The 27,742-nt window shown below is 41.6% G+C and overlaps 3 protein-coding genes across 4 annotated transcripts; all 3 read right to left on the minus strand.

Annotated features, from left to right (window-relative positions):
* Window positions 1-6,970: 6,970 nt before the first annotated feature.
* On the minus strand, window positions 6,971-11,474 carry slc52a3-1 (solute carrier family 52 member 3-1). The gene is made up of 4 exons (XM_083919356.1): window positions 11,260-11,474; window positions 8,421-9,487; window positions 7,524-7,647; window positions 6,971-7,274 (listed from the first exon to the last, which is right to left on the minus strand). The coding sequence occupies exons 2-4, from the start codon at window positions 9,416-9,418 to the stop codon at window positions 7,062-7,064; spliced, it is 1,335 nt and encodes a 444-aa protein (XP_083775482.1). The 5' UTR covers window positions 9,419-9,487; window positions 11,260-11,474; the 3' UTR covers window positions 6,971-7,061.
* Window positions 11,475-15,084: 3,610 nt separating this feature from the next.
* Window positions 15,085-18,514, minus strand: LOC310951872 (ubiquitin-conjugating enzyme E2 variant 1-like; the record flags this gene model as incomplete). Of its 2 annotated transcripts, none has more annotated exons than XM_083920332.1 (4): window positions 15,085-15,527; window positions 16,258-16,383; window positions 17,066-17,214; window positions 18,451-18,514. In XM_083920332.1, 4 exons carry the CDS (start codon window positions 18,512-18,514, stop codon window positions 15,381-15,383), a joined length of 486 nt encoding a protein of 161 aa, XP_083776458.1. In that variant the 3' UTR covers window positions 15,085-15,380. The 2 variants fall into 2 exon arrangements, with proteins under 2 accessions (XP_083776458.1, XP_083776459.1); XM_083920333.1 differs by having other exon boundaries at window positions 18,445-18,483.
* A 2,600-nt stretch (window positions 18,515-21,114) lies between these two features.
* peds1 (plasmanylethanolamine desaturase 1) lies at window positions 21,115-27,726 on the minus strand. The gene is made up of 6 exons (XM_083920331.1): window positions 27,566-27,726; window positions 26,152-26,271; window positions 25,952-26,043; window positions 25,713-25,857; window positions 25,362-25,574; window positions 21,115-24,530 (listed from the first exon to the last, which is right to left on the minus strand). Exons 1-6 carry the CDS (start codon window positions 27,699-27,701, stop codon window positions 24,409-24,411), a joined length of 828 nt encoding a protein of 275 aa, XP_083776457.1. The 5' UTR covers window positions 27,702-27,726; the 3' UTR covers window positions 21,115-24,408.
* Between the last annotated feature and the right edge of the window lie 16 nt (window positions 27,727-27,742).

The raw sequence follows: 27,742 nt of genomic DNA on the forward strand, positions 1-27,742 counted from the left end.
TCATTTTCTTCCAATGTATAGATCTAAACTCCCCCCAGCTCTCTAATGCTACCTCTGTTTGTACTAATTACACACTGGGCATCTTGCCACATTTGTTTGTCTCCCCTTTCTGCTTTAAATATCACTTTCAGGACTAAAGAGAGAGTGAGAGAGCTACACCTCTGGGAGCAGCGGTGTCAACAGGCGCAAAACCACAAATCACATATTTTCTGCAACCTCCCACTCCCAACACACACGTACACTCAGATAGAAGCCAACCTGTACACACGCACATTCATCCACAGCCTCACAGCAACAGATGGACGGCCTTGAGGCAGAGCCGGAGAGACTCGTGCAGGGGTAGAGCTGCCAATTGATTGCTAAGATCAGGTGTGCGTCTACACAAAGGCACCTCCTGCTCTTTTCAAGTATCAGGCCTATACTTGCCTCAGGACAAATGGAGACACAAAACAACAGCGGCATCTGTGGCAGGTAATGATCCCTTCACCAAAAATCTGGATAATGACATACCTCGACCATTTGTTGCAGTTAAAATCACTGTTGCTCACTCTGAGCTCCACGAGTGTCCTGCAGCAACATGTGCCGGAGCTGTGAGAGCGGCTTGGTCGAGTTACAGCCATAGATCAGCAGTGAGCCGGTGTTGGACTCATGCCAGTGAGAGCGAGGCTGGATGAAACGGTGTCAGCTTTTATCTGCTGCTGATCCAACCTGCATCCATAAATTGGGCTGTGCACATTGCATAAGGTCAAAGGTGGATTAGAGCACACTGCATCAGCTAATGAGCATATTACTCTTTTTATGAACTGTCCTCAAAACACAGCAAGCACCGGTGCATTTAAAATTTGGCCTGCAAAAGGCCCTCACTCACTCCTGTGTCAAAAGTAGATAAATTCATTCTCCAAAGCCACCAAATGAATATGTCCTTTTATAATAACTTAAATATAATTTTATGATAAATATGTAGTAAATGACAAAGCTTGCAGAGAATTAGCTCCCAAATCTGCAGCTTCTCTCAGCATTTGAGCTTTATTGTGAGTTTCAGCTCATTGCTTAGGTGTCAAGTCGCAACTTTACTGTTTTGGTTCCCTCTCGCCGCTCCCATAGCGTCACTTTTGGCTGCAGCAAGCAGCTGTTTTCATAGAATTTAACACTATCTGCTCAGCACCAAACGGCACACAGAGACAGTTAGTGATTAGCTGGTGAACAAAGTGGAGCATTTAGCAGCTAAAGAGACTAATATTTCCCTACAAGAGACCAAAAGCGCAGCGAACAAGGATAGAAACACGACTCTATATTAAAGATATTGCTTTTTAATGCTGGATGTGTAAATAAGCAACTGTTGGCTGAAAAGTTGACCATATCAGCTTGAAAGGTGATGCTATATCGATGTTCAGAATTTGTTCCTGCTGTCAAATATTTATGGAACTATGTCCGTGAGACAGATTTTTCAGGCTCACGAAACTCAGAAGTTTCTTACCCAGTCGTTATTGTTTTCCATTGCTCTGCACTGTTGATAATGCCCCTTGGAAATCGGAAATGAACTGAGAGAGCCCAGACTAATATGCCTTTGCGATCCGTCTGGTGATGCCAGGCTAGAGTATAAGCCTCCAGAGCAGAGACTAAAGTCACCTCGTGCGTATTGTATTTCGAGTTTCTCTGTTTGTTTGATTGGTGGTCCGTGACGCTGCATATGAGTACCTTGTGCGTCGGTATCAGACGCAGAGGGATGTGATGATGTCTTAGTATTTGACGAGTTGGGGAACTGTCTATGAGAGCCGTGTGGAGGCAATCCCAGCTCACTTCTTCCTTAGTATTTTCATTACAGCACCTTTTATGTACCACTGATGTAAAGCAGAAAATAGAAAAATGAATGTCTCAATAGAACATTCATGTAAATAAGGAGCCATTGAGAAATAGAAAACAAAATGCATGTGATCTTTACGACGCACACAACAAATCATCTTTTTGCAAGATATTCAATACATTTGACTGTTGTGTGAAAGCAACACAAAATGCACTAATGAATCACAATGTTCATTAGACGTTCGTGCCAAAACAACTGAGTTCAGTTATCTGCTATACCTGCCTGAAACAGGTGTCTGAATAGTAATCACGCTGTACCGGGATAAAGCACGAGACAAACAAATCATATCACCACCTGTTCACTAAAAGCTCGACTGACATGTTGAAATACAATCTCCACCTGGCTGTGTGATCCCATGTCATGTTTCCCCACAATGCCACTGTGGCGTGGCTCAGACGAGCACCCCGCTACCCCAGGACTCAAACATCATCCAACAGGGCCCTTGATCTCCTCTCCTCTCCTCTTGCTTTAGTAAACACGATAATAGCAGTGCTGTGTCCGTGTGGGCTCCATGTTAACACTGTGGCTGTCAAAGGCCATCATGCCCCTTCAAAGGATGATGGCTCTCTAAAGTGGGCTCTCTCAGTAGCAGCCATTTTCCACTTGACTGGCCCCACACACCAGGGGGACTGGTAGCCCCTAGCAGCTGGGCGAGACTGGTCACTGGGGGTGGGGAGAAGGAGATGAATGGGAGGGGAGGGGGCTAATAGCAAGAAAGGACGTCTATATGCATCAAGAGGTGTGGTATTTTGTCCTAAAATATACCCTTTATCTTACCCTCCAAAACACTAATAATAATGCACTCACTGCTCAGGTGTGTTTACACATGTGGGTCGACCTGCTCGATGTTACTTTTCAACAAATACTCACATCTCCACTCACTGGCATCATTATAAAGCATAATTTTGCTCGTCAGCTGAAACATTTTGTTTCTCGGTGAAAACTTGGCATATCTCTTGCACTCCCTGATGAAATGGACTGCCAATATCTCATCAGGAACTAGGAACAAAAGCCCATTGAGATGTTACGATACGAATGATAATTCAGCGAGTGTGTGTTTGCTCGGCCATATGGGCTTTGTGTCAACACTCCAGGTCCAGCCAGGTCTCGCTCGGGACCGGCAGAGCAGGATGCATTTTCATAAATCATTTCTTGACACCACATCAAGGTTATGTGGTTGGCAGTCTGTAGCCTGTAAATTGCCTTTGCGTTGACAATGCAAAGACGCTCCGCTGGGATTTAAGTAGTTCAGTAGCTATTTATGTCCGGAAAATTAGGATGACCTTTTCCCAAACTGTGATAATGGTGCCTTTAATGTAAACCAATTCACTACAGTGAAATGTATTCTCATATACTGGAAATCATTAATGTAGAAGCTATATGCATACAGACTTGCTTGCTTTTGTTACCCGTCCATGATGCACTGGCTGTTTGCTACCCACAGTGTGGAGGTAATAATTAGCTCACTACAGCAGGGTAACAAGTTAGCACCCCCGTCCTGCTGTGCAGCTCTGTAATTGGTCCCCTCATGTGGCACAGTCGGGCCCCAGAACAAAGGGTTCCCAGAAGGGGAATCTATGCTGACCCATGCTGAACCCTCCACAACAATGACAGGCAGGAAGCATTTACATATGCTGACAGACTTGTCTCTTCCTAGGGTGGAGTGCTAGGCACTTCATTAAAGCAACATCAATACCTGCTGATAGAAAACGAGGAGTGGGCCCGTGTGCATCGCTGTCTGCTCCGAGACACTATAGTGAAATGACATAGGGCTGTCACATCCAATTTCAAATAAATTGACGGCATTTATTAGGTGGGTTGTGTGTGGAAATTGATGGGAGAGAGGCTGTGAGATGCTGTCTGAGCTGTGCCTGTCTGTGAATTGTCTGCATGCATCAGCAATTGGTTTACCCACAAGCTGTTCACCTGAACATCAGCTGCCAAATTCTGTCGGCCTGCGGGTTCACCCAAGCAAATTTCCACACTTTCTGAGTGTTGCTTTGTTTTTTTTGTCAACAAAAAATAAGAAAAACCTTTATTTTGTGCGGTTGTTCTTTTAGATTGTGTCAAACATTAACATGCTTCTCGGTGAACCCTGCGTTTGTGCCTCACAACGAGAGGATCGTGCAGAGTCAGACACAGGTGACATATCTGTCGATTCAGCAGGAGTGCAGGTGGGTTCATTCAGTCATTCATTGCATCATGGTGCTGCGAATTCATTCTCTTATCTAGTTAAAGGAAGGGTAAATCCTCCTTCCATTTGACACGCTGCTCATTTAGCTGAGAGGCACAGTGGCTGGCGGGAGGGAGGGGAGCCGTGGTGGTGGGGGGCTCTTTGGGAGGTGTCGTCCTGAGCAGATGGACCTCTCAGTAGCGTAGTAAGTGGAGTCTTCACGTGGCAGAGGAGACCGCAGGATCTCACAGGACCGGGACACAGCATCCAGGTGGCCTCAGCCCCTCCTGACCAGCTGGAGGAGCGATGGGACCATCTGACACTCACAGGAAAATGATACACTTTTCTTTGCTGCTTTGTTTTGTCTCAACACAAAAGCCCTGAGCCAATCAAGGAATTTAGCTAATGAAGCTTAGAGAGAATCCTTTTGATTAAATATAAGCATTCAATGTCACGGTAACAACAGGAGAACAGTGTTTACATGCAGGTGAACACTCCCGGTTTAATGATCACCAAATTTATTTTAAGACAAAAAATAATAAATCCCATGAATTGTTTAGGGGAATTCTTTCAAACCCCATCTTCAAATCTGCATCAGCAACTGACTGCTGCAATTTCTGCGCAGCTTACACATGCTGCAATGTAGATTCAACAAATCCAAGTGAGAAAGTCCCATCTGTGCTTCTCTTCCACCGATCCTGGGCCCTGGAGGCTACATTGGGCTAATTGTGGCCCCATTTTCCTCTCCTTATCTTTTTGTTTTTACTCAGTGTCGGGGTCAGGGAAGCTCCCAAGTGACCAGCGGCAGGAGCAACAGCCATCGGCCCCCGCTGAGCATCAGTAATTAGAGCCCTCCTCCTCCCGGCCGGGGAACCTCTCGCTCTCCTTCTGAAGGGCAAGGGGGCAGAGAGGAGGAACAGCTGCTGATGGGAAACCACTCTCCGGTTCCCATGGATGACCGGCGTCCCTCTGTCCTCCTCAGAGGATGTGCTGCAGCATCTTTGATAGGGATGATGGGAGCGTGGACCAGACATATTATAGGATCTGTCTGGTTTCTGTTTATCTGTCCTTTTTCTTTTTTCTTATCACCATTTCCATGACTTGCTGGAGATTTATTCATCCGTTGGTGGTTTATTACTGAGAGGATTTCAGTCTGTATTTGAACTCACACATGCATCACGTGAGCAATCAATTACAATAGGGGCACTATAACATTAGCATGGCCTTTGTGAAGCTTAGAATATTTTAATTAAAAATGAAACTATGGTCTGTATAATGGTTCGTTTTCAGAGGTGGGGACAAAATATTTGGTATACCCAGAGGTGGAAGAGATCATTTACTTTCAAATACAATAATGTAAAATACTCAATTACAGGTATGCATTCAATATCAGTATTATCAGCAAAATCAAGTATTATCAGCAAAATGCTCTAAAAGGTATCCAAAATAAAAGTACTCGTTATTCAGACAAATGTCACCTGTGACTGATCAAAACAGATGCAACAATGTGTAAGCAGCTTTTTATTGGTGTAGCTGGTCGAGGTGAAGTTATTTTTAGACACTTTTTTAAAATGCAAATTCTTAATCTGTAAAGTAACCGGAAACTATATCTGTCAAATAAATGAAGTGAAGTAAAAAAAAAAAGTACAATAATTGACTCTGAAATGGAGTAGTAGTGTAACATAAAATGGAAATACTTACGTACAAATACTTCATAATTGTATTTAAGTACAGTTCCTGGGTAGATTTACCACTTGGTACCCCTAACAATACAATAAACACTGTCCAAAACAACGATTCAACATGAAATGAAATATTAAAGCTTTTGCAAATACGGACAGCAGGACTTAGGTTGTGCCTTGTTATGTTGCTCCCTGCATTGTATGCCTATGTTTATACTGTAGACATGCCACTGATTGCTCCTGAGCTGGAGCTGGTAGTATAAAACTACATGCAGTTGTCCATATCCTCATATTCACAGTGATAAAATGCATTGACAACCTGTTTTTATTAGTTGCATGCATGTTTAACAGGAAACATGCCGTAAAATAGGTGTAGAAATGTCAGCATTAAATCTTTAGCTTACATGTGTAATATAAATTTTAACTCCTTTATTTTTTCATGTGCACAGCATAAATGTTTCTTATGGGCAAGGATGTGATCACTGTTTCCTGCAGAATGTGGTGTGACGGGTTTAAATATATAGAAGTGTGCTTGCGCCATCTAGTGGGCACATTTGGTGACTTTCATGATTGTTGAGACAAATGTATCGGAATGAATAAAAGAGCTGCAGGCCAGTGTTGAACTTCTTATATTTAATATTTATACAGGTTAATAGCTTTTACCATCATGGTGTATTCAATGACTTTAACACAAACACTGATAACATTAAATGCAAACAAGGTGTAAAAATCACAAAGCTGCAAAGAAAGAATATAAATGCAAAAACTTCACTTATTTAACAAAAAGCTGAAAGATGCAACACTCTCAGTCTGACAGAAGAACTTTAGTAGAATAGCTCTACATTTTTGGGAGATGCGTTTATTTCCTGTCTTGCCGAGAAATACATGAAGATTGATCCCATTCTCATGTCTGTAGGTTAACTATGAACCAGCAGCTGGTTAGCTTAGCATGAAGACTGGAAACAGGGAAACTAGTCTGGCTCTGTCCAAAGTTTAACAGCTGCTTACCAGCGCCTCTGAAGCTCACTAATTAACATGCTTTATCTTGTTTATTTAATCCGTTCAATCCACTCCAACTATGATGGTTGCCAAGAAATGGTTGAAGTACGTAACTCCACAGCTAAAACGTTTATTTATTTGGATTTGTGCATATATTAAACAAGATCAACTGGTTAATTAGTGAGCTTTAGAAGTGCTCATAGGGAGATTTCTTATCTTTAGACAGAGCTAGATATGTTCGATACATCGATATATTCATCTAACTGTCTACCAGAATAAAAAACTATTGCTTTAACTGAGAGTGTCTCCAGCCTCCTCAGTGCTGTGGTTCTCAGATTCACTGTCATAACGGGCATTTAGTGTTGCAAAAGTCCCCTGACTTAAACAGTTGGTAGACATTAACCAACGGGAACATGGTGACCGAGCCGACCAGCGAGCCGATCTGTGCCGCAGCCCCGCACCAGACCAGGGCGCTGTGGCTCTGGTCTCTCAGGATGACACCCACCATTACTTTGACATAAGACAGTGTTCCAGTGAAGAAGAGCCATGAGAGCACCTAGTGAGGGCAAAAGAACAAAGTGGAATCATCTAGATCATAATCTGGGAAATGTTTAACATAATTTGTGTCTGAACAAGCCCAAATATGTCCTCATCCTCAGTTATGAGATTGAGCAGAGTTACTCAACACTTATGTCATTTGTCAAGGAGAGGTTGACCTTTGCCACAGTTATTTCCCTGATAAAACCACTGAGAAAGGTTTTCAGTGTCTGTTCTTTCACGCACAGTATGTTTCTGTTTCACTTACAATGATCATCTCTCCCACCACAGACCCCTGAAGCAAAGGACATGGACTCATAGCTGCCATCGCCATGTTATAGCTGCCAAATCCTGTCCCCAACGCCGTCAGCACGCCAAGAAACACCAGTGACCTGAAAACAACAGAGGTGTGTTATCAGCAGCACTTTCCTAGAATCTAGAATCCTCTTAGAGATAAAACTTTTATTATACCACATAAACGTGTCAAAAATGTGCCAAAGACATTCATTTGTTGCCTCCGTTCCACTAGCTTCTGTGATTTGGGTTCCTGAGGTTTACTCACTGTATTCTAAGACAAATTTGCAAAACAGTTACTATTAGAAATTAAAACCTTCATTATTTTAAAGAAGTTAAACAACAATTACTGTTTGTGCACAGAAAGAAACTGCAAGAAAATTTACAAACGCAGCATTTCTGGCACTTAAGCCTTGGTCTTGCCCATAAACCTAAAAGTGATCAGTCCTCTCTGTCCTGCTGTTATTTACAGACACAACTTGCCCACTGACTTCTCTCTTTTGTGACGTTTTACCTGCAAAGGTCTGAGGCTTAGGGGTAATGTTGTTAAATGCTGCTAAAAAAGGTCACTGTCTTTTAGTTATTAGCGTTGTCAAAATGTCCGATGTCAACAGGATTTCAAATGAGGTTTTCTTTATTCTGGAACAGAACCCAGAAGTTCTTTGGGATATTTTTGCACTGGAGGAGGACTGTAGTTGTTGTCCCCCATCGCTTACATTGGAAAAGCATTAGAAAGGGATCTCTTAGTGTCCAGTAAGAATGATTACAGCAACTAAAACCTGTTTTAATGTTTCTATGGGCACGTAGCAGACTAGAATAATTGTGAATCTATCCTTCGATGAAGAATCTATCATACAACAATCATTGTTACCTGTTTGGGAGGAACATTGCAATGGTGCAAGCCACTGGGTTGGCTACTGATGCCAGAGCAGCTGAGAGGTGATAAGCCAGGTTGCCGTAGGGCTTACAGGAGTACGTCTGCACAGAGGGCAGCACACCGTTGGTTGCACCATTGACCCACACCACCATAAAGTAGATGAAGGTCAGCTGGTACACAGAGTGTTTTGAGCCAGCCAGCAGGAGCTTGCTCTGGGCTGCCCCCTCGCCCTCGCATTTTACGCTCTCTTCATCAGTCTCTGCTCCGGGGTTCTCCAAGCCGGAGCTGACAGGTGCCATAGCGTCTGGCACGAGGTTTTCAGTGGACAGTTCGCACGTCCGCGGAAGCCTGTTCAGTGCAACAAAAGCAGCCAGACTTATGCACATCATGGCTGCTAGAAGGAAGAAAAACACCTCTGTGGAAAAGTTTGGAGAAAGATACTCTGTATGTAATGACCACGTGTTTTCGCCTGTATGGTTTCCTGAGGAGTTGACACATTTGGCAATGCCCACACTTTGTCCCAGAGCGATGATGCCAGGAATGAAACCGCTTAGCCCTTCTCCAATGAAGTATGTGGTGATGTACTTAGCTGGAAGCTGCATCATGAAAGGCAGGAAGGTGACAGAGGAGGTGCAGTCCACCAGAGAGAGGAAGAAAGTGATTATGAAGAAGGCAGTGCTACGTGACATCCCGGCCACTATCGTAGTCTTGTCCCAGAAGAAAGCGAGCAGTATGCAGGAGAGGATGCCGATGGAAAGGATGGAGTAAATGACAACACGCTCCTGGAGGCGACCTGGGCACAGTTTGTACATGAGGGTGACCAGCAGAGGTCCCAGGTTGGCCAGCTGGATTATGACCGTCAGGTAGGAGGGAAGGTCCCAGCCCTCCGGGAGAGTGTTGACGATGAGAGGAAGCTCCACCCACAGACCATTCACTGCCACCCATGAGCCCAGGCCAAAGGCACAGGCAAGCATGTGGATGAGCAGACCCATGGTGCAGCTGGATCAGTCTAAAGATAGTCTGAAGTAGGAAAAAGAAGTTCCCCGTCTCGTGTGTCATACCTAGAACCAAAAGACAGGAGCATTAATGCAGCTCATTCTCATCGCAACTCTTCACATACTGCCGTTTGGTCAGGACCCTTTAGTGTCACTTGTCAGTGCCCTGGGTAGCCTTGTGCAACAAAAGCATGACGCTCCTGGTTGCTGTTTTAAACATGAGTGACACATATTTTTTGTGTTGTGAACTCAATTAAACTACGTGGTCAGATTTAGGCAACAAAGGGTTAGGAAAAGATCGTGGGTGAGGTTATAATAAGTGAGTTTGTAACATAACTACTGTGACACATGGGACATGGACGGGACATGAACCCCGGTCTCTTGGGTGAAAGTCCGGTATTTGTTTGACGCACAAGGCAGTCTGGTGCATCAGTGCCAAACGCAGAGGGCTTTGACAAACCACCCTGGGAATGAGAGTGGCCTGATATGTTGAAGAAGTTGTAAGGTTTTAAATGTTCATAAATGTTTTGAATTAATCACTGAAACAAAAACATTTTCCCACTTACATCATGAGGTATCTAGGCCTGCAGAATTTTTTTATTTTGATAGCCAAATTTTGAACTACAAACAAAATTTACTCCACCTGTAAAGTTGTGGAGGCAGAAACCTCAGAGATGGAGATCTTAAAATATGGCCGAATAAACCCCAAAACTATCAGCATGTTACCACTGCCACCCATGAGCCCAGGCCAAAGGCTCAGGCAAGCATGTGGATGAGCATTCATTGTGTCTCTTATGAAAGGAGGGGCGGTCCTCTTGACCTGACAAAGGGGAGTTGCATTGCAAAAACTGCAAACTATCTCTGCTCTCTGCTCACATATACAGTCGTTATAATGTTAGGGGGCATGCAAGAGTTAAACAAATGAGCAATGGGGTGTGGGAATCAATAATGTTAGCCATGGCAGCATATGAGCTGTGTAGACGCTGAAGATGCAAAAGAAAGGAAGGCAAGGTGGATGTCAGCTGTAGGAAGAGGAACCACATGGGCCAGCTTTTATTGCCCAAGGGCCCAGGTAAGCTTAACCAGCTGACAACCCTCCACTGTCAATCAAATGTCCGCTGAGTTTGGCCAGGACAACTAAGAAAAAATAACATATGAATAAATGAATAAATAATATGTCAACAAATGGCAAATAAATGTAGTGATGTAGAAGTATGAGGTAGCATGAAATGAAAATACTCAAGTGTCGCACAATCCCTGGCTGTTGGCAGAGACTGTAAACACCTCTAATCCCTGATAATTCATGGGAGCAAATGTCAGTCGAGGCCAGTTGAGTTACATTATCAGTAAACCTGCAAAACCTCATGTGCATTGATGTAACAAAGCAAGTCAAGGACAAGTAACGTTCATTCACAGATAAAGCCGGTGGGAAATCAAGTCTCTCCTGACAGAAACTAGCAGCAGTATCATATTAGTTCACACCCACAGAACTCTACTCATGTTTCAAGCAGCTGATACAATTTTCACATCCCTTTTCACACGTTGTGGAGGAATCTGGCAAACCATATGGGCCTCCACACTCTGTCTCTTGGCACGCTTGTAGCTTTCACACTGATCTTGTGATGATGTACAAAAACAAGTCAGAAAATGTGTAAATGATCATGTGATATGTCAATGTTGGTTCAAGAAACTGTCACAAAGGTTTCAGAGAAGCTATTTAAATAATGTGATCACTCCAGATAATGGTAAGGAAATGTGGTCTAGAAGAACACAAAACTAGACTCTCTGCTGGTCCCACAAGTAAATAGGCCTCCTTTTAGACATGGGAATGTACTTACAAGTTTCTTCAGTCCCTGGAGGCGTTGAATAAGACTTGCTGTCATCTTCTGTAGAGGTTAGCTACAGACCTCCTCTGGCTGTTGTTACATGCACACACTGATGAGAATCACATGGGGCTTCTGGGTAGGTCAGAGTCCACTCCAGCTGTCGATCAGCTCCACTGGATAACAGAGGGCAGTATCTATATCTACTGAGCTCTCTTTAACTGCACCCACCTCATAATTAGGTCAAGTTCGATGCACTCCCAGATGCCCTTTTACTTTTCAGCTGACATACATTTTCCTCCCCCAGCAGAAATGTGCTATAGTTGTTTTTGACTGTCCAAACCTGCAGCGGCCCCTGCTGGCCTGAGGTGTGATCTGACACTGTGATCTTAAGAGGTTCACTTGCACACACTCGGACACTGAGCAGGAGTCCAATGTTGCAACATGACAGCAGGAAATAAGACAGCTTCATTGTGTCACTCATACAGGCTGTTGTGTCGCTCGGAAAAATCTGCATTTACAGTATACTCCATAAGTTAAACAATGTTCTGTTACTTGAGTATGAATTAAAGTGCATAACCTAACAAGACTGCAGCCATGCTAGTGGCTCTGTGAGGCTGTACACACACATGTCAATGTCAGCTGCTGCATTTTGTGCTTACAAACGCTGTAGCAACATGTCCACAGGTAGAAGATTGTTTATTGAGACACAAATAAGACAGAAGTGAGAATAAAGCTTTAAATACTGTTAATGCTGGGTGCAGCCATGTTGGATTGTGAGGGTAGAGCACCAAGAGAAGATCCAGAAGCTGTTGAAACATTTCACTTAAAAACATGGACGTGAACTAGAGCTTTGATTCACTGTCCGAACATGATTGGGCCAGAAACATGAGTCCGTCGAGGCTGTTATTTCTCAAAATGTACTCAGGCTTGAATTGAGTTGGGTTTGCTAACATTTCCAGGATATCAACTTACACACATGGATAAAAAACATTTTTTAAAGTTGTGGAAATTCCCGTTTTTAGTCGGGCTCAGGCCCAAAACTGCTGCCGTGGTTCGGGCTTGGGTCTAGCTTGGACAGAAACTATTCTGGTTCATGTCGGGTCGGGCCTAATTTTTGGGGCCCAATCCAAAATAGTTCTGATGTCAACCTCACGGTGGTAAACAAAGAAAAATGTAAAAAAAGATATATATATATATATGTGTGTGTGTGTGTGTGTATATGTATATATATGTTTTGACTTGTCATAGCTGAAAAAACAAATGTGCAATTAATAATAATGTTTCGGTTTCTCTGTAAGTGTCCCAGTGATCCAGCATGAACATCATCCATAACAAACTCACCTAAATGACATTACGTCATTATTAATTAGTTAGTTATTAGTTACACCTGCAACATGTAGAAATGTCATGAGATCTAAAATGATTGTTGACGTTATTGTGTTTTTTTTGAGTGTTCTCATTATCTGGTCCTTCACACAGGTGTTACTGTGATGTCGATCTGTTCTTTGCCTCACACGCTCTCAGTTCTACCTCTCACTTTAATTCTCCCTCAGGTCAACAACGATTTCTGTAAAACTTTTACTATTCTTTACCTCACACCATCTAACTAGGATTTTGCCTGTGGACTTGTGTATAGCTACACTATATCTTTAGTATTATTGCCATGCTTAATGCCACAAAGGTTATGCTGACATTATGACACCCGACTCACTTTGTCATGTCAGCATAACCTTAGTGACATTAAGCACTACAATAATACATATACTAATAAAGTTTATCGATATAGCACAGCAGATTACAAAGTTCTTTACAACAGACCATAACTTAATTAAAAAGGCCAAAATGAAATGGAAAATATACATACACATTTGTAGTGTGTATACAGTATAATATAATAAAAATATATACATGCAACACCTGTCACTGTGGCAGGGTTGTGTTTAAAGTGCGTATGAAAAACATTTTAACCTTATCTAAGACAACCATGAGAAGCAGGCACAGTGTCCCTGTTTAAAAAATAACACTGGTTTCTTTGGAGATAATGGCACGATACAACAGTAGTGGAAAATTACTCACATCTGTTACTTTACTAGAAGTATGAGCATCAAACCTTTAATAATAAATCATGATTTATATTTTGTGTTCATCTGAATCTGCAAAGTAACTAAAGCTGTCAAATAAATGTAGTGGAGTAAAAAAATATAATATTGTACTTGTAGTATAGAGTAGCAAACACTCAAGTACAGTTCTTGAGTAAATGTACTGATTTATATTTCACCACAGCTATAAGTAGTGACAGCTGTCTGTGCACTGCTGGAGACATGCCAATGCATTACAATTAGTGAAACACTTCTTTTCACTGACAGCGCTCCTGGGTGTTAGAGGTGGCAGAAGCATTAACCAGAGTATTTATAAAAGTAAACCAGCAGGCAGCTGTTTTAAGCTGAAAACATCTGATAATCCCACTTTTCTACTAATAGTTCAACTTTCACTTGAGACTGTCAATGCACAACTTTTACCTGTAGCAAAGTATTTTTGCACTGTGTTAATGCTATTTTACTTCAGTAAAAAGATTTGAGTACTTCTTACACCACAGCACACCTAACATCTAAAATGATACAAATAAAGATGTGGAAGCAGAAACTGAGCTGTTGTAAGAACTAATCTATTTCTTGGCTGTGAATAGTTAAAGATGCGTCCTAATTAGTGAGCCTGAGGTGTTAAGTGGATTGTATTTACTCTTTACATTAGAGTGGTATCCACGTTGTCATTTAATTCTAGATAAAGTGAATAAACATAGTTGTCTCTGAGTGCAGAAGTTCTGTTTTAAACACGAGACATGTCATCATGTAGAAATTCTCCATATAAACTTTCATGACCTACACAGTGATCTACAACGACACAAATGCATGAAAAGCATGAATTAAGATTTATGAAAGAAGTGGAGAAAGTAAAACAAATTGTCACATGAAGTAGCAAAGACAGTTTCACAGGTCAGATTCATTCCTCTGACGTTACACAGGACCAAAAGAGGTAGCTGATTTCACTTCTAGTTTCAAGCATGGTTTAAAACTGGGACTTCTGCAGACCTACAGTAGACTTGCATACTATGCTACTATGCATATTACGATCAGATATAGTGGTATAGATACACAATGTTTACTTTGGACAATTCTTACAGAGAATAGGGAACAAAAAAAAAAGTCATGTGTGACGAAAGGTGATCCTTGCTGAGCTGCGGTCATGCATTTACAACAGGACTGCGTTTGAACAGTTATTTTGTGCAAGCCCATGTCAAAACACACTGAGGAATATATTTCATTAGACATCTGGCCACATGGAAATACATAGGTAACATTTCTTTGCCAAATTCAATGCGTTCGTGGGAGTTTAATATTTGAACACCTTCAAAGAAGATTATCTCATAGCACGTTTAGTTAACTATGTGCAATTTATGTTAAGTGGCCGTTTTCTAATGTTACAAAAAGGCAACACACAAAAGAGGTACACTCAATAAGATTATTTATGTTATTGTACAATCTGCATTTTTAACAAATAATAATAAAAAAAAGATTAGTAACATGTACAGTATTCGAATGATCGTATGTGGTGTAGACTGAGGACTCCGCCTGCCTCGTCGCGTCGTGTCCACCCAGAGCTCCAGTGATGGGAGAGGGAGGTGGCCTGGAATGACTCATGAAAGTTCAATAAGTGTGTGATACATATTTATGTGTATGTATATTTGCATGTATCCATTATTGTATGGGTCTTCTGCTGTGTGTGTGTGTGTGTGTATACAGATAAATGTGCTTCTATGTGTACTACAGTCTTCTGCTGTGTGTGTGTGTGTGTGTGTGTGTGTGTGTGTGTGTGTGTGTGTGTGTGTGTGTGTGTGTGTGTGTGTGTGTGTGTGTGTGTGTGTGTGTGTGTGTGTGTGTGTGTGTGTGTGTGTGTGTGTGTGTGTGTGTGTGTGTACTTCAATCTTCTGTTATGTGTGTGTGTGCTCAGTCAAGGTGTTGGCAGGAGGTGGAATGACACATGGCGGAGAGGATGGGGATAAAGGGATGAAAGAAAAACAGAAGAATTTGGGGGAGGGAAAGGGAGAAAAAGATGGAGGCATAAGTAGCAGGGGCTCAGTTGCTGTAGATCTGGCCCTCGGGTGGCTGAGGAAGCTTCATGTTCTCCTTGCAGGTCATGAGCCGTCGCAGCTCCAGCAGCACCATCCGGATACTGTAGGAGTTCTGCCACTTGGCCAGTGCAGACACTGCATGCATGTCAACCTGCAGGACAGAGAACAGGTAAGGATGGATGACAAATTAAACAATCATCAGAAAGAGTCTGCCATCTTAACTTTTAAGATAGTTTACTATATCATGGGCTCACAAGTGACTTCCTTTATGTTCAGGTAACTTTTCACATTAGCTTTTGTCAGCTGCTCAATCTGGGGCATGTTTAAGATATACATACATAAACTAGGAAAGGGGAGAACAATGAATGGCCGGGCATTGACACATTTGACAGAAAGGGAACACAACCACTCCTGTAGAAGTGATAAAACAAGTGCACATTCTCTGCAGCCCTCCTGGGGAAAGCAAAGTGTGTAATCATGTTGGCCTCGCATGATATTTTCTGTGCTCCTAAATCAAGAATAAGACACAGTTTGTGGGGAATCAATCTAAAACTGCCTCATTTAACTGCTAGTGTGAAAACACCCTGAAATGTCTGAGGACATATACATGGCTTATACCACAAATTTGATTTTATTGTGCCAGAATTCATGCTTTTAGAGGATTCGACAGCCTTGCCTTCATTGTGTGTACCTTAACTTTTTTGATGCATGCCACTCTAATGTGTTAACATGCTTTGTGCTGCATTATGTTCTTTCTCCAAATGTATTCATTAGTGTGGCAAGAACAGGATCAAGTGGAGTATCTATTTTAAAAAGACTGCAGACAGTTGAGGCATCCAAAGTTGGGAATTAAGAGAAACTAGTGAAGAAAATGTACATACCACACCGTTGGAGGTGTGCACGCCATTCAAGTTTATCTTTGTCACAAATCTGACAAACGGTGGAGACTCTGGGTATTCTGGCCCACACTCAACCTTCAGATTGTACATCCTGTTTTCATAGCTTGTCTGTGAACAGAGACGGGTAGAGAGAGGTGAGTGAACACAAGCACACATGGATCAATATATTTAACAAGACCAGAGAAGACACCTCAAATTCTGGGTCTGACCATTAAAAATTGATATTTTTATCCAGCTCCATAGCAACAGGAAATATGTGGGCTGTGCCAGCTGTAGTCTGACATACGTTAATGTCCACAGTCCTCTGATAAAGCTCCTTGAGCTACTGAATTGTCTTCTAGTTCTATAAATTACAGATGCATATTGAGCTGCACTTGTACTAACCAAGCCTCCAAAGGTAGTCAACCAAAACTAAAGACAACTAAGAACATTTTCAAAGAATATATATATATATATATATATATATATATATATATATATATATATATGAAAGTCATTACTACATTTAGTGTCTAAAGAATCGATGCTTAAATGTTGATTTCTGAATAAGAATTTAAACAATTCTGTGACTCTGCTTCATGATGTTACTTGTTGCAGTTTTGTGAGATTATATTCCAATATTTTATCTTTTCTACGGTCCTTTATTGTACCACTGTTTTGAATTCACTTTGACATGTACTGTAGCATCATTGTCCCTTTGCATCTGCCTTCGTACACTAATATGAGTTTGTTCTCTGAAATGCCTACTGCACAGTCTTCATTCAAGTGTTAAAAAAGTGGCACCCCTCACCCTTGGCGGTCCAAGGATCACCCCTCTCCACCGTGTTAAGGTCATGTCCTCATCATCCTCTAGACCCCAGCTTACTGTTCCATCTCCCACACCTTTCTGGCCTTCCTCCAGCTCTTCCAGGAGCCGGAAATTGCGAGGAACTTTAACGCCTGTTTGTGGACGAAAGACACAAAACGTAAGACTATTGAACTCACACATGCACACTTCCAACACAAGTGGATTTAAGGTACCATCAGACCAAAACTGTAAATTCACAAGAGCCTCTGCCAAGAGCAATGACTTGCAGTTATCAGGGTTCCTACACCTTTTCCAAACTCAAATTCATGCACCTTTCAAGCATTTCAATGTGCACTTTCATGCTTTTCCAGCACATTACAGCTGTGGTAAACTCATTTTTGTATACAGTCAAATACTCAGAATTCAGAATACTTAAAATGGTTTTTTCACATTAGATTAGATGTTATTGTCCTATAAACCAACATGATGTTTTGAGACAGCTTTGTACAGAAGGACATCAAATGAAAGGAAAACTAACTCGACAGAAATATAATCAACTATTTTGATAATCTGTTCATCAAGTCATTTTTTCATGGAAAAATGTCAGAAAACGCTGTTAACAGTGTCTCAAATATGGAGATCTTATATCCTCTGTGTTGTATCATATTTGCCATCCCATATAGTTTCAAGCACTTTACAAAACCTTGAAACGCCACATTAAAATGTCAAGTGTTTCAGGATTTCCAGCCCCCTGAGGTATAAAGGTGTGAGCCGGTGAACATGGCTCATTCAGACACACACTCATAACGGTAGACGTCATTCATGTCCTTAAATGTTAGCGTCTAGCTTCGCCGGTGCTGCATCATTTGGCCTCTGCAGTGATATACGATGCACCGTTAACCGAGCCATGCGAACAAAACAGTCACGCGGACAGATGCACGGTGCAGCAGCTGGGCTCCGATCAACTGGAGCTCCGTTTATAACTCTACATGTTTCCATGATTAGCCGGAGAGCTCCGACAGAAAAACCGTGCCGTCATTGTTGACGTTAAACAGTCAAGTTAAACATACACGAAGGGTGAATGTTGCTGCACCAACCTCAGTTCAGAACATTAAACAGCACTGACCCCGTTTGTGACAAATGCTTTTTCTAACTCTAGTTTGAAATACGCAAATAAGCTATGAATCATCGTTGGGTGACGTTAGCTCTGCTGTGGTTCACTAGCATCGACGCTAAACACCATTAACACGCTAAATTACGATGTTAAGTAAAAGCCTACGCGTCAGTAGACATTCAACCTCATTGCGACACTTTATAGCTACAGCATGACAATTAATTCACACGATAATTTAGATTCTGATTGTGATAAATTTATCTCGTACATTTACCTAATCCGGCGGCGACCGCCATCTTGTCGCTACTCAGCGGGAGCGCGCACGTCGTTTTGCCCATTGTGGCCAAATGGTGCGTGCGCGTGGAAGAAATACACGAGCATCGCTTTCCTTTGTTCCCTGTTGTTAGTTTAATGGCTGGTCAGAAACTGTTAGTGGCGGAAGAACTCAGAGCTTTTACTTCAGTTAAAGTAGTGATACCACACTGTAGAAATACTCTGTTACAAGTTCAAGTCACGCATTCAAAAAGTTGTTTTTGTAAAAGTACAAAAGTATCAGCATCAAGATGTACTTTAAGTACCAAAAGTAAAAGTAGTCATTATGCAGAATGGCCGATTTCAGATTATAATTTTTTATAGATTAATGTTGCAGCTGGTAAAGGTTAGGTTCATTTTACTAATTTGATATACTGCTGTATAGCTTAAACTATAACAATATATGCGTTTTCATTTGTTCAATATGTCCCCTGAAATGTAATGGGGTATAAGGAAAGTACAAGTACCTCAAAACCGAACTGAAATGCAGTACTTGATAAATATACTTAGTTACTTTCCACCACTGCAGTTCAGTATTGTCACAAAACATCTCAGTGTGAAGAAAAGAGGACAAGCCAGGTTCAAGTGTTTTATTTGAAATACAAACAATGTAACTATTTGGATAAATAAGTTAAACAAAATCAGGAAAATCTTGGCTCTTTGTGTCTTAAAGGACTGTGGTTTAAATAGGCCTGGAAGAGAAAGGCGTGGCATCAGGTGTCAGCACATTTATTAGAACATATGGGCCTTTTTTAGAGCAGGCATTTTGACTTGTCATAGTAGGAAAAGAGCATGTGTCAATCAGTTTACTTACTGTGACAAAATGGCCTCTTGAAAAAGACTGTAGGCTCCTAAAACAGATTATGCAGGGAGAGCGAGAGCAACGTAAGAATATAAACAATGTGTAGCCTTATTGTATACGATAACTTTATTTATCCCCAGGGAAATTGGTGTGCAGCAGTTGCAATACAAAGTGGGGGGGATTATATAAAGAATGATAATATAACAGTCTAAGATACGAATGAGGAACAAATCCAAAATATATAGAATCCCCAAATCAGGTTTGATTGTACAGTATCAAGTGTTGGTAAGTGTAAGAGTGCATGTTTATTACATAATGTTCATTATTATATGATATTGCCCTTAATGTCCCAAGTACATTTAATTAAGTACTGTACTTGTATTTCACTTGAGTTTTTCCCTTATTTCCCTGCTACTTTATATCTCTACTCCACAACACTTCAGAGGAAAATTTTGTACTTTTTACTCCACTACATGGGTTTCATAACTTTAGTTACTGGTTACTTTGCAGATTATTATTAATAATACAAAATATTAGCAAACATTAACCATCGATTATGATGTATTATTATAAAGTATTATAAAGTATTTTAAGGAAATTCACACTCACAAATAATGCATTAACATTTTCTAATCAAACTTACATTACTACACTTCGAGCACTTTGAGTATATTTTGATGCCAGTATTTTTTACTTTTACTAGTAATAGAGTATTTCTACACTGGTATTGCTACTTTTACTTAAGTAAAAGATTTGAGAACTTCTTCCTTCACTGGTTATTGGATATTGTGTCCCGCAAATCAGTTGTAAGGCGTTGAGCTGCTCTCATCTCATCTTCAGCCTCTTATCCGGGGTCGGGTCGCGGGGGCAGCAGCTCCAGCAGGGGACCCCAAACTTCCCTTTCCCGGGCCACATTAACCAGCTCTAACTGGGGGATCTCGAGGTGTTCCCAGGCCAGAGTGGAGATATAATCTCTCCACATGGTCCTGGGTCTTCCCCGAGGCCTCCTCCCAGCTGGACGTGCCTGGAACACCTCCCTAGGGAGGCGCCCAGGGGGCATCCTTAGTAGATGCCCGAACCACCTCAACTGGCTCCTTTCAACGCAAAGGAGCAGCGGCTCTACTCCGAGTTCCTCACGGATGGCTGAACTTCTCACCCTATCTCTAAGGGAGACTCCAGCCACCCTCCTGAGAAACCCCATTTCGGCCGCTTGTACCCGCGACCTCGTTCTTTCGGTCATGACCCAGCTTTCATGACCATAGGTGAGGGTAGGAACGAAGATTGACCAGTAGATCGAGAGCTTTGCCTTCCGGCTCAGCTCTCTTTTCGTCACAATGGTGCAGTAGAGCGACTGCAACACCGCCCCCGCTGCTACGATTCTCCGGCCAAACTCACGCTCCATCGTCCCCTCGCTCATGAACAGGATCCCGAGTTACTTGGGGTAAGGACTCATTCCCTACCTGGAGTAAGCAATCAAAAAGCAGAGAGGTGACATTCCACGTCCCCAGAGTCAGCCCTTGCTGCCCGGGTCTGGTCCGTCGAGGCCACTCACCTTCACTGCCACCTGTGCAGCAGCGCACCCGACCCCAGTGGTTCCTCCTGCCAGTGGTGGGCCCACAGGATGGAGAGGGTTGAGCTACTGTAATGATTTAAAAATATATGATGTAATCCAGAGAGAATATAGCTACAGTATCTTGAATCTAACGCCAAGAAAGAAATGAATCAAAGAAAACAGGTAACCGTAATTATCAACTGTTTATTTATAAATACAGTTTAATATATACATTGTAAGTCTCCCAAATAGAAGACAACAAAAAGGCATCAAGGCATTATTCTGATATCTAAAACTCCATCACCACCAGCATACATAACCAACTACAACATCCATATGGGTTTTGCCTCAGACGAAGCGAGAGGCCAACGAAGGGCAATTTAAAGTCGGTCAATAAATTGTTTTCCCATGTCGCTTGAGAGATTTACAGTAAATCAATCAGGGAGAGGATAAGGCAATTCAATAAAAAGTCCAAAGATCGTTACAAAAGTGATTTCAACACGGCATGTGGAACATACCAACGATGACTGCCCACCCGGCTTACCAACAACTTCATTTGCTTTGACAATTTCCAGTAGGAAAAATATTTTAAGTTAACCACACAGTCACAAAGTACCCTTTAAATCCACTGACGTCCGTCTCTAAAACAAAAACAACACCGCTTCATCACAAATTCTACCTCAATAACAAGAGGCCAACTGTACTGACATGTGGCTACAATAGAACCTAAAATGCATTTTAAATCATTCGGCTACTAAACGAGTGACTTCAACAACTTTAATATATTAAATACCGACCTTAACTTCACTAATAGAGAGGGTTTCTTTATCCACTTTCTTTGAACAAATTCATAAAAACCTACTTTAATCACTGTAACCACAATCCTGAGATCATCTGGAGAATAAGAGTGTAGAATAAATTAGTCTGTTTCCAAATTAAGATTATTGTATTGTGGATTTAATCTGAGCTCACCTTTTATTTATTTATTGCAAGGTTGTCAAGTTTTCCAAAAATAATTATCGCATTTCTAGTATTTCTTACTGTTATCCTTAGCTATCGTATTACAAAAACAACATTTAAATTGTTTTATACCATCACAAAAAGCAATCTGCCAAAGCGCCAAAACATCCAACAGAGCCAACAACTTCCTATGTATAAAATAAGTTGTCAAATGAGTCTACTTAACTGTAGTTAGCATTGCCCAAAAGTATATTTGGCCTAATACTGATCAAAAGGAGCTTCAGGAGTAGAACTTATATGCAGGTCTTAAACTTTGATGCAGTGACACATAACGGCGTCCATTTACCGACAAATATAACACAACCTAGCGCACACAAAACTGCTTCTCACAATACTCTACAAGCACTATGCAATCTGCAGTGTACTTCTGCTGTTGACCTAAGGTGAATAATTGTATATAATCAAGTATGAAGGATTCAAAAGCTGGAATATTACATCATAAATCATAATATTGTCTTAAAAATAAACTAATACTATCATTAGATTACCTAGTACAACATCAGAAGTTCAGCGATTCACCCTTTAACTTGGTCAACTCCAATCAAAACCTGAAAATCTATGATTTACAAGATAACAACTGATACTTCAAAAAACCGGGGACCATTTGGCCAAAATTTGGGGTCATCTTTTGAAAGCAGCACAATTTAATTTCATCTAGAGCGAGTACAATCCTCCCTAGTCAGTGTCTGCTGTACACAAACTCAAAGGAAAGCTGGTGACTCGGTGTATCGCCTGCACAAGCCGACATGCTGTATGCATGCACGCACGCATTCTTATGTCTGTGTAAGTGACATCTCATTTTGTCATGCAGTTTAAGTAGCTAATTTTCTAAGCTCCAGTTTTCCAACGTAAATAGCAAATGTGTGTACACTAGTAGAAAAAGAAAGGCATTTTAATCTAATCACATGAGTTAAGACGTATGGTTAAGGGCCTCTTATTACACTGCATAGTTATTTGCTGTACAATACATTTACAAATTACTGACTAAAGCATTAAAAAAAACGTTCAACCAGTCAATTAACTACATGATCTCATCTTTAAGGGTGAAGTAATTCCTGGATCGTAAGCCGTCACCGAAGCCCTTGCAACATTACAAAGTGTGGAAGTTACCAAGACGGCGGCGTCATTACTCACAGGGAAATGTTACGTTCTGTTCCTTTTCACTATACAAAAAATAGCAAGATGTAAGGAGCGAAAACAACGTGACACACTATTGGCACATAACTTTGGAGTATCTGCGTCTGAGTAACTGAGACAGAAATCCCATAAAGACGGACAAATTACCATTGCAACAACACAAAGAAGTGCAGCAAAAATGAGACAAAAACAACAACAACAAAAAGACACAAGTGCTGCATCTGTGGTGCGTACGTTAAGGCAGCTTCACAAAACTGCATCTGCCTTTTTCCTGCTAACCTGTCCGTTTACCAGTAGTCAAATAAAGAGGCTTTTCAGCGAGGACACAAGATCATCTGAAAAGACTAGTTAGTCGAGCAGAACAACAACATGATACATGTGTATTTGCCTGGATTTCTAATGGCCGACCATCTACGCTGACTACAGTTACGCGTTTCAATGTGACTACTTCAGCTCAAATTACTCTGATTCTGTGTTTCCTCCGTCAAAGATAGAACGTGTCTCAATGGCCAGATACTAACAGATGCCAATCAAAATGCCAGCTTTGGAACTGACAGCAATTTGGTTGTTTGTTTTAGGTTAGTTTGAATCAAAACCCGTTTTCTGAGCTGTCAGATCTGTCATTTAGCAATCCGGAGGGATGATTTTGGTTTTAAAAGTAGCATCGACTGCAACTGTAGTCATTATCTCTCACCAACAAAAAAATTAAATATTGTCATCAACTCTCTTTAAAAAAGAAATTCCCAAATTGTGCAGCTGAACCTAAATGTGCAATAAATCAACAAACGTAACAGTAAAAACGATTTTGTTCTTTAGCTATCAACATTGGTAAAGCATCCAAAAATCACCTCAGTCCTACCGCTGTACATACCGTGGCCTAAATCCAATTTTATTACTCGCACATCAAGTAGACCCCTGATGAGGTGGAACATAAAGCAGTGCTAATTATAACGTGATTTATCCACTCTGCAAATGAACAGTAGAGTCTCTGCAGTGTTCACTCTTTCAAGTATTCTTTCTTGGGATTGTTTGAATTTTCTAAAATCTTTTAATCTCCTTTGAGGGTGATCTAAAATTATCTGTATCTGACCATAAAGTATCTGATCACACCTTCTTAGCAAAAGCATTTGTAAAATGCCTCAAAACAGTGTTAAGATGTGTTTGACATGAGGGTTTGGGATATTATATTGCGATTTGAAATGATCTCCACGAGTAAGTAATGAAAAGTTCCATCAACAGAGCCCTCCTCTTAAAAAACAGACAAATGTGCAAGACTTAAAGCTATGGCATCAGAAGGTGTTTGTTAGTTCTTCGTTCTATCGATTACAGTTTGTGTGAGGCAAAAAAGGGGATGAGAAGCCTGGACGGAGCCAGTGTCTTCTGAGGTAGGGTGCAGTTAGCCTGCGGCGTTACTTGACTTTTTGAGCCCATTTCAGGTCGTCCGACCTGGGCTTCTCTCCTGTCACACCCTGGATAAGATCCTCCAGGTTCTTCCAGAAACCCAGCTTCTCCAGAGGGTAGTTCAGCCAACCTGGAGGGAAAAAAGCTCAATGACTAATCTGCCTCACTCTCATCCCATACACTGAGATTTCATCTCAAGTAATCGATTTGGACATTAGAATTTGTCCAACACATCGACTACTCGCTTCTTCTGTTTTTTGACTTTGTAACCGTCAATATCTTACGACTACTACTACTATTTTAAGTATAATTGTTCCATCCACCGATAACAGTGCTGGGCCGGGCCCGCGATTGATTATGCCGAAGACGGTCATGCCAGTGACGGTTCTCTCTGACCAATCAGGGGGTTGCAGTGTTTTAACTCAGCGCTGTTTCCTTAGAATAAAGTCGTTCTGCCTCCAATACGGCCTAAAATTCTGGTATCCGTATTTGTAAAAATACTACTTTAAAGTAGTTTATGTTTTTTTCTTCCCTAATGATTGACTGTCAAACTAGATAATAAAAGCTGTGAGAAAAGTGTGAATGAAGCATCCAATTGTTAAATTTCACTCATTTATCATCTGGGGGTCATGGGTCACAGTCAGCCACAGGAACAGTCCGGAATCTGACCACAGGCAGCTGGCGCTGGATTAATCAGACCTGCTAAAGCGACTAACTTAAAGTCCACATGTCCTCCTGGTCAGATAACTCCCAGATTTTTACTGGCAATATTGATTGTTAAACAATGAGGAGAACGACTCTCATGACCCCACGCTTCTTCAAGACGTAATGAAAAATGTTATATCATATCCTATTCTTAAATTAGATCTTTTTTTACTCTATAATAACTTAACACAAGTACTTGACCATCCCTACAATGTACTGGCAGAGTTTCATCTATAATGAGGAAATAAGGACAAACCGGTCGTGATGCAGAAGTACGTCTCATGAGGGGAGACGTGATGGACGCGGTGGTGCTTGCGGGGGAGGATGATGTGGCAGTCCTGTAGCAACACGACCCAACGAGGCAAGCCAAAGTACGTGTGCGACCACTTGTGAATCTGGTTGGTTAGGGTCACAAAGATGGATAGTGCGAACAAGTAGCAGTACCACGGGTAGATGTGGTAAATCTCCACTGCAAAAAAAAAAAACAGAAGACAGAAACTAATTTGTTTGGTGTTTCTTTTTTGGGTTTTTTTCTCTGCGTGGTTATTTTTGAACACATTTAGGCAGAAGAAAATGTCAGACTTGGTTTTGTTGATACAAAACTCACCAGGGGAGAGGGTGAGGAAGCTGAAGGCCATGTGTGCTAGAGGGACTATGGTCAGCATGCAGTTGTCACCATTGGTCTCAATAAAGTCGTGACGGGTAATGGCTGTGGGGTCAATGTGGTGCTCTCTAAATGGTCGTATAAAGGCCTGAAAAACAAGCAAATATACGTGCTGTGAATGCAGGAAAATGCTCCTTTTGAAATATGGATTATTTAGACAGTACAAACACTTGACACCGTACCTTTCCAAAGATGGGTAGATCCACTGATCCCCACGTATCGGCCCCCCAGTGAACAAGTCCTGACGCAAAGTCTGCGGTGAGTATTCCCGCAACTGAAAATGAGTTTGAGGAGAAGCGAAGCGCAGAAAAGGGATGAGAAAACGCCCAAATGAAGACAAAACAGCAGACCCAACAGAACTCACCAACCAGTCGGTACTCACCAATACTCAGCAGGATGTACCACAGATGTCCCAGGTGGAAATTGGCAAGAAGGTGAATGAAATTGAAGGCCATGAGAGAGAAGCAGAGGACGACACATAACCATTCTTGACATCTTTTGCCTTAATGAAAAAACAGGAGCGTACTTATTATTAGTATGATTCAACACATGAGCAGCACAACGTTCCTGATAAGGTAATCAGTCACACGTTGTCCATAACACCTGAATATGATATGACATAATCCAGATTAAAAAGTCCAAAGTTTATAAACAAGGAAATATGATTAAGTTGCATCAGTGAGGAAACATCTCTCTGCAATTCTGCTTGTTAACTTACAGGACTGGCGAGCAGCTGGGTTTCAAATACCTGCACACATCTTACAACTCAAATGAGGCTCAGTCTGGGGTCCAAATCAAATCCAAGCACTTTTCAAGCATTTCAAGGTGCATTTTCATGATTTTCCAGAACCGTACAGCTACATAATTGTGTACAATATATTTAGAATACTGATTCAATTAGATGTTATTGTGCTATATTATTTTTCGAGACAGCTTTCTGCGTGTTTGTAAGTAGACCTGCCGTTAGAGCTACAACAATTAGTTGAATTTTGATCTGTTAATCGTCAAAAAGTTATTTTTCATGCAGAAATGTCAGAAACTGCTGTTTTTTAGTCTCTTAGATTTGCATATCCTCTTTCTATGAGTTACATCACATATGCCGTCCCATTCAACATACATTTCAAGCAGTTTCAACGACTTTATACAAAATCCAAAGCACTTTTCAAACCTGGAAAACACCACACTAACACTCAAGTGTTTGAGGGATTTCCAGTACCTATGAGATCCCTGTGTGGTTAAAAAAAACCTGATATGAGGAGTTTAAAAGGCCTGAAGTATTTGTACACTGGGCGTGAAGGCCTCTCACTCAAGTTCAAATGGTATGCATGATAGTGGGAGGACTGGTCACACTGTCTGGGAGTTTTTGGTTATGCATTGCTCTCTTCTCTGAGCTACAAGCAGCACTGTTATGAAAGGTCATCAGCAGCTTCCTGGATAAAATGAGGCTTCCGAGTCTAAAGCAGGAGCACTATATATTCTTCTAACCTCTGTCTGATGCTGGAAATGTCAAAGGACGAACAGCGACTCAAACACAAATTCAACCTCAATCTCATATGATTCTTGTTGTGTAACAACAACAAAAGTCTGGCTGTGACCAACACGCAGCTGGCTGCTTATTGTTCGGTGCCATTTAACTGCAGCAGTTCAAAATAAACCGGTGTTTATGCTTGTGATGTAAGTAGTTTTTTTCCTTCATTTTGTTACTTGGCAACTAAGCTATGTAACGCCTGTCGTTGTGTCACACCGCTGTTGGGCGCTTGGACCTAACAAGACCATGAAGCGGGTCATCGACTCACCTGGCGAGTATAATGTAGCCAGTTCTCGTGCACCGGCATGTTGTGGACCCCATCTGGCCGAACCCCGGCCCGGTCCCTGTGGCTCCGGGCTCCGTGTTTCCACTTCACACCCGTTCTCGTTAACCATTCTCGCCATTTCTCTCCGCTGTCGGGCCCAACCCCTTCAATCTCTCTCTC

Source organism: Echiichthys vipera (assembly GCF_963691815.1).
Source record: "Echiichthys vipera genome assembly, chromosome: 9".
NCBI classification, from domain to species: Eukaryota; Metazoa; Chordata; class Actinopteri; order Perciformes; family Trachinidae; genus Echiichthys; species Echiichthys vipera.

Excerpts from the sequence above, each read along its gene's own strand:
- slc52a3-1 (XM_083919356.1), bottom strand. The coding sequence starts at position 9,418 with ATGGGTCTGCTCATCCACATGCTTGCCTGTGCCTTTGGCCTGGGCTCA. Across the intron at positions 7,648-8,420 it reads GCAATGTTCCTCCCAAACAG|GTCACTGGTGTTTCTTGGCG; the intron begins GTAACAATGATT and ends TGTTGTTTTCAG. Across the intron at positions 7,275-7,523 it reads TGGTGGGAGAGATGATCATT|GTGCTCTCATGGCTCTTCTT; the intron begins GTAAGTGAAACA and ends TGCCCTCACTAG.
- peds1 (XM_083920331.1), bottom strand. The coding sequence starts at position 27,701 with ATGGCGAGAATGGTTAACGAGAACGGGTGTGAAGTGGAAACACGGAGC. Across the intron at positions 26,272-27,565 it reads GGCTACATTATACTCGCCAG|GCAAAAGATGTCAAGAATGG; the intron begins GTGAGTCGATGA and ends TTTTTCATTAAG. Across the intron at positions 24,531-25,361 it reads GTACTTCTGCATCACGACCG|GTTGGCTGAACTACCCTCTG; the intron begins GTTTGTCCTTAT and ends TTTTCCCTCCAG.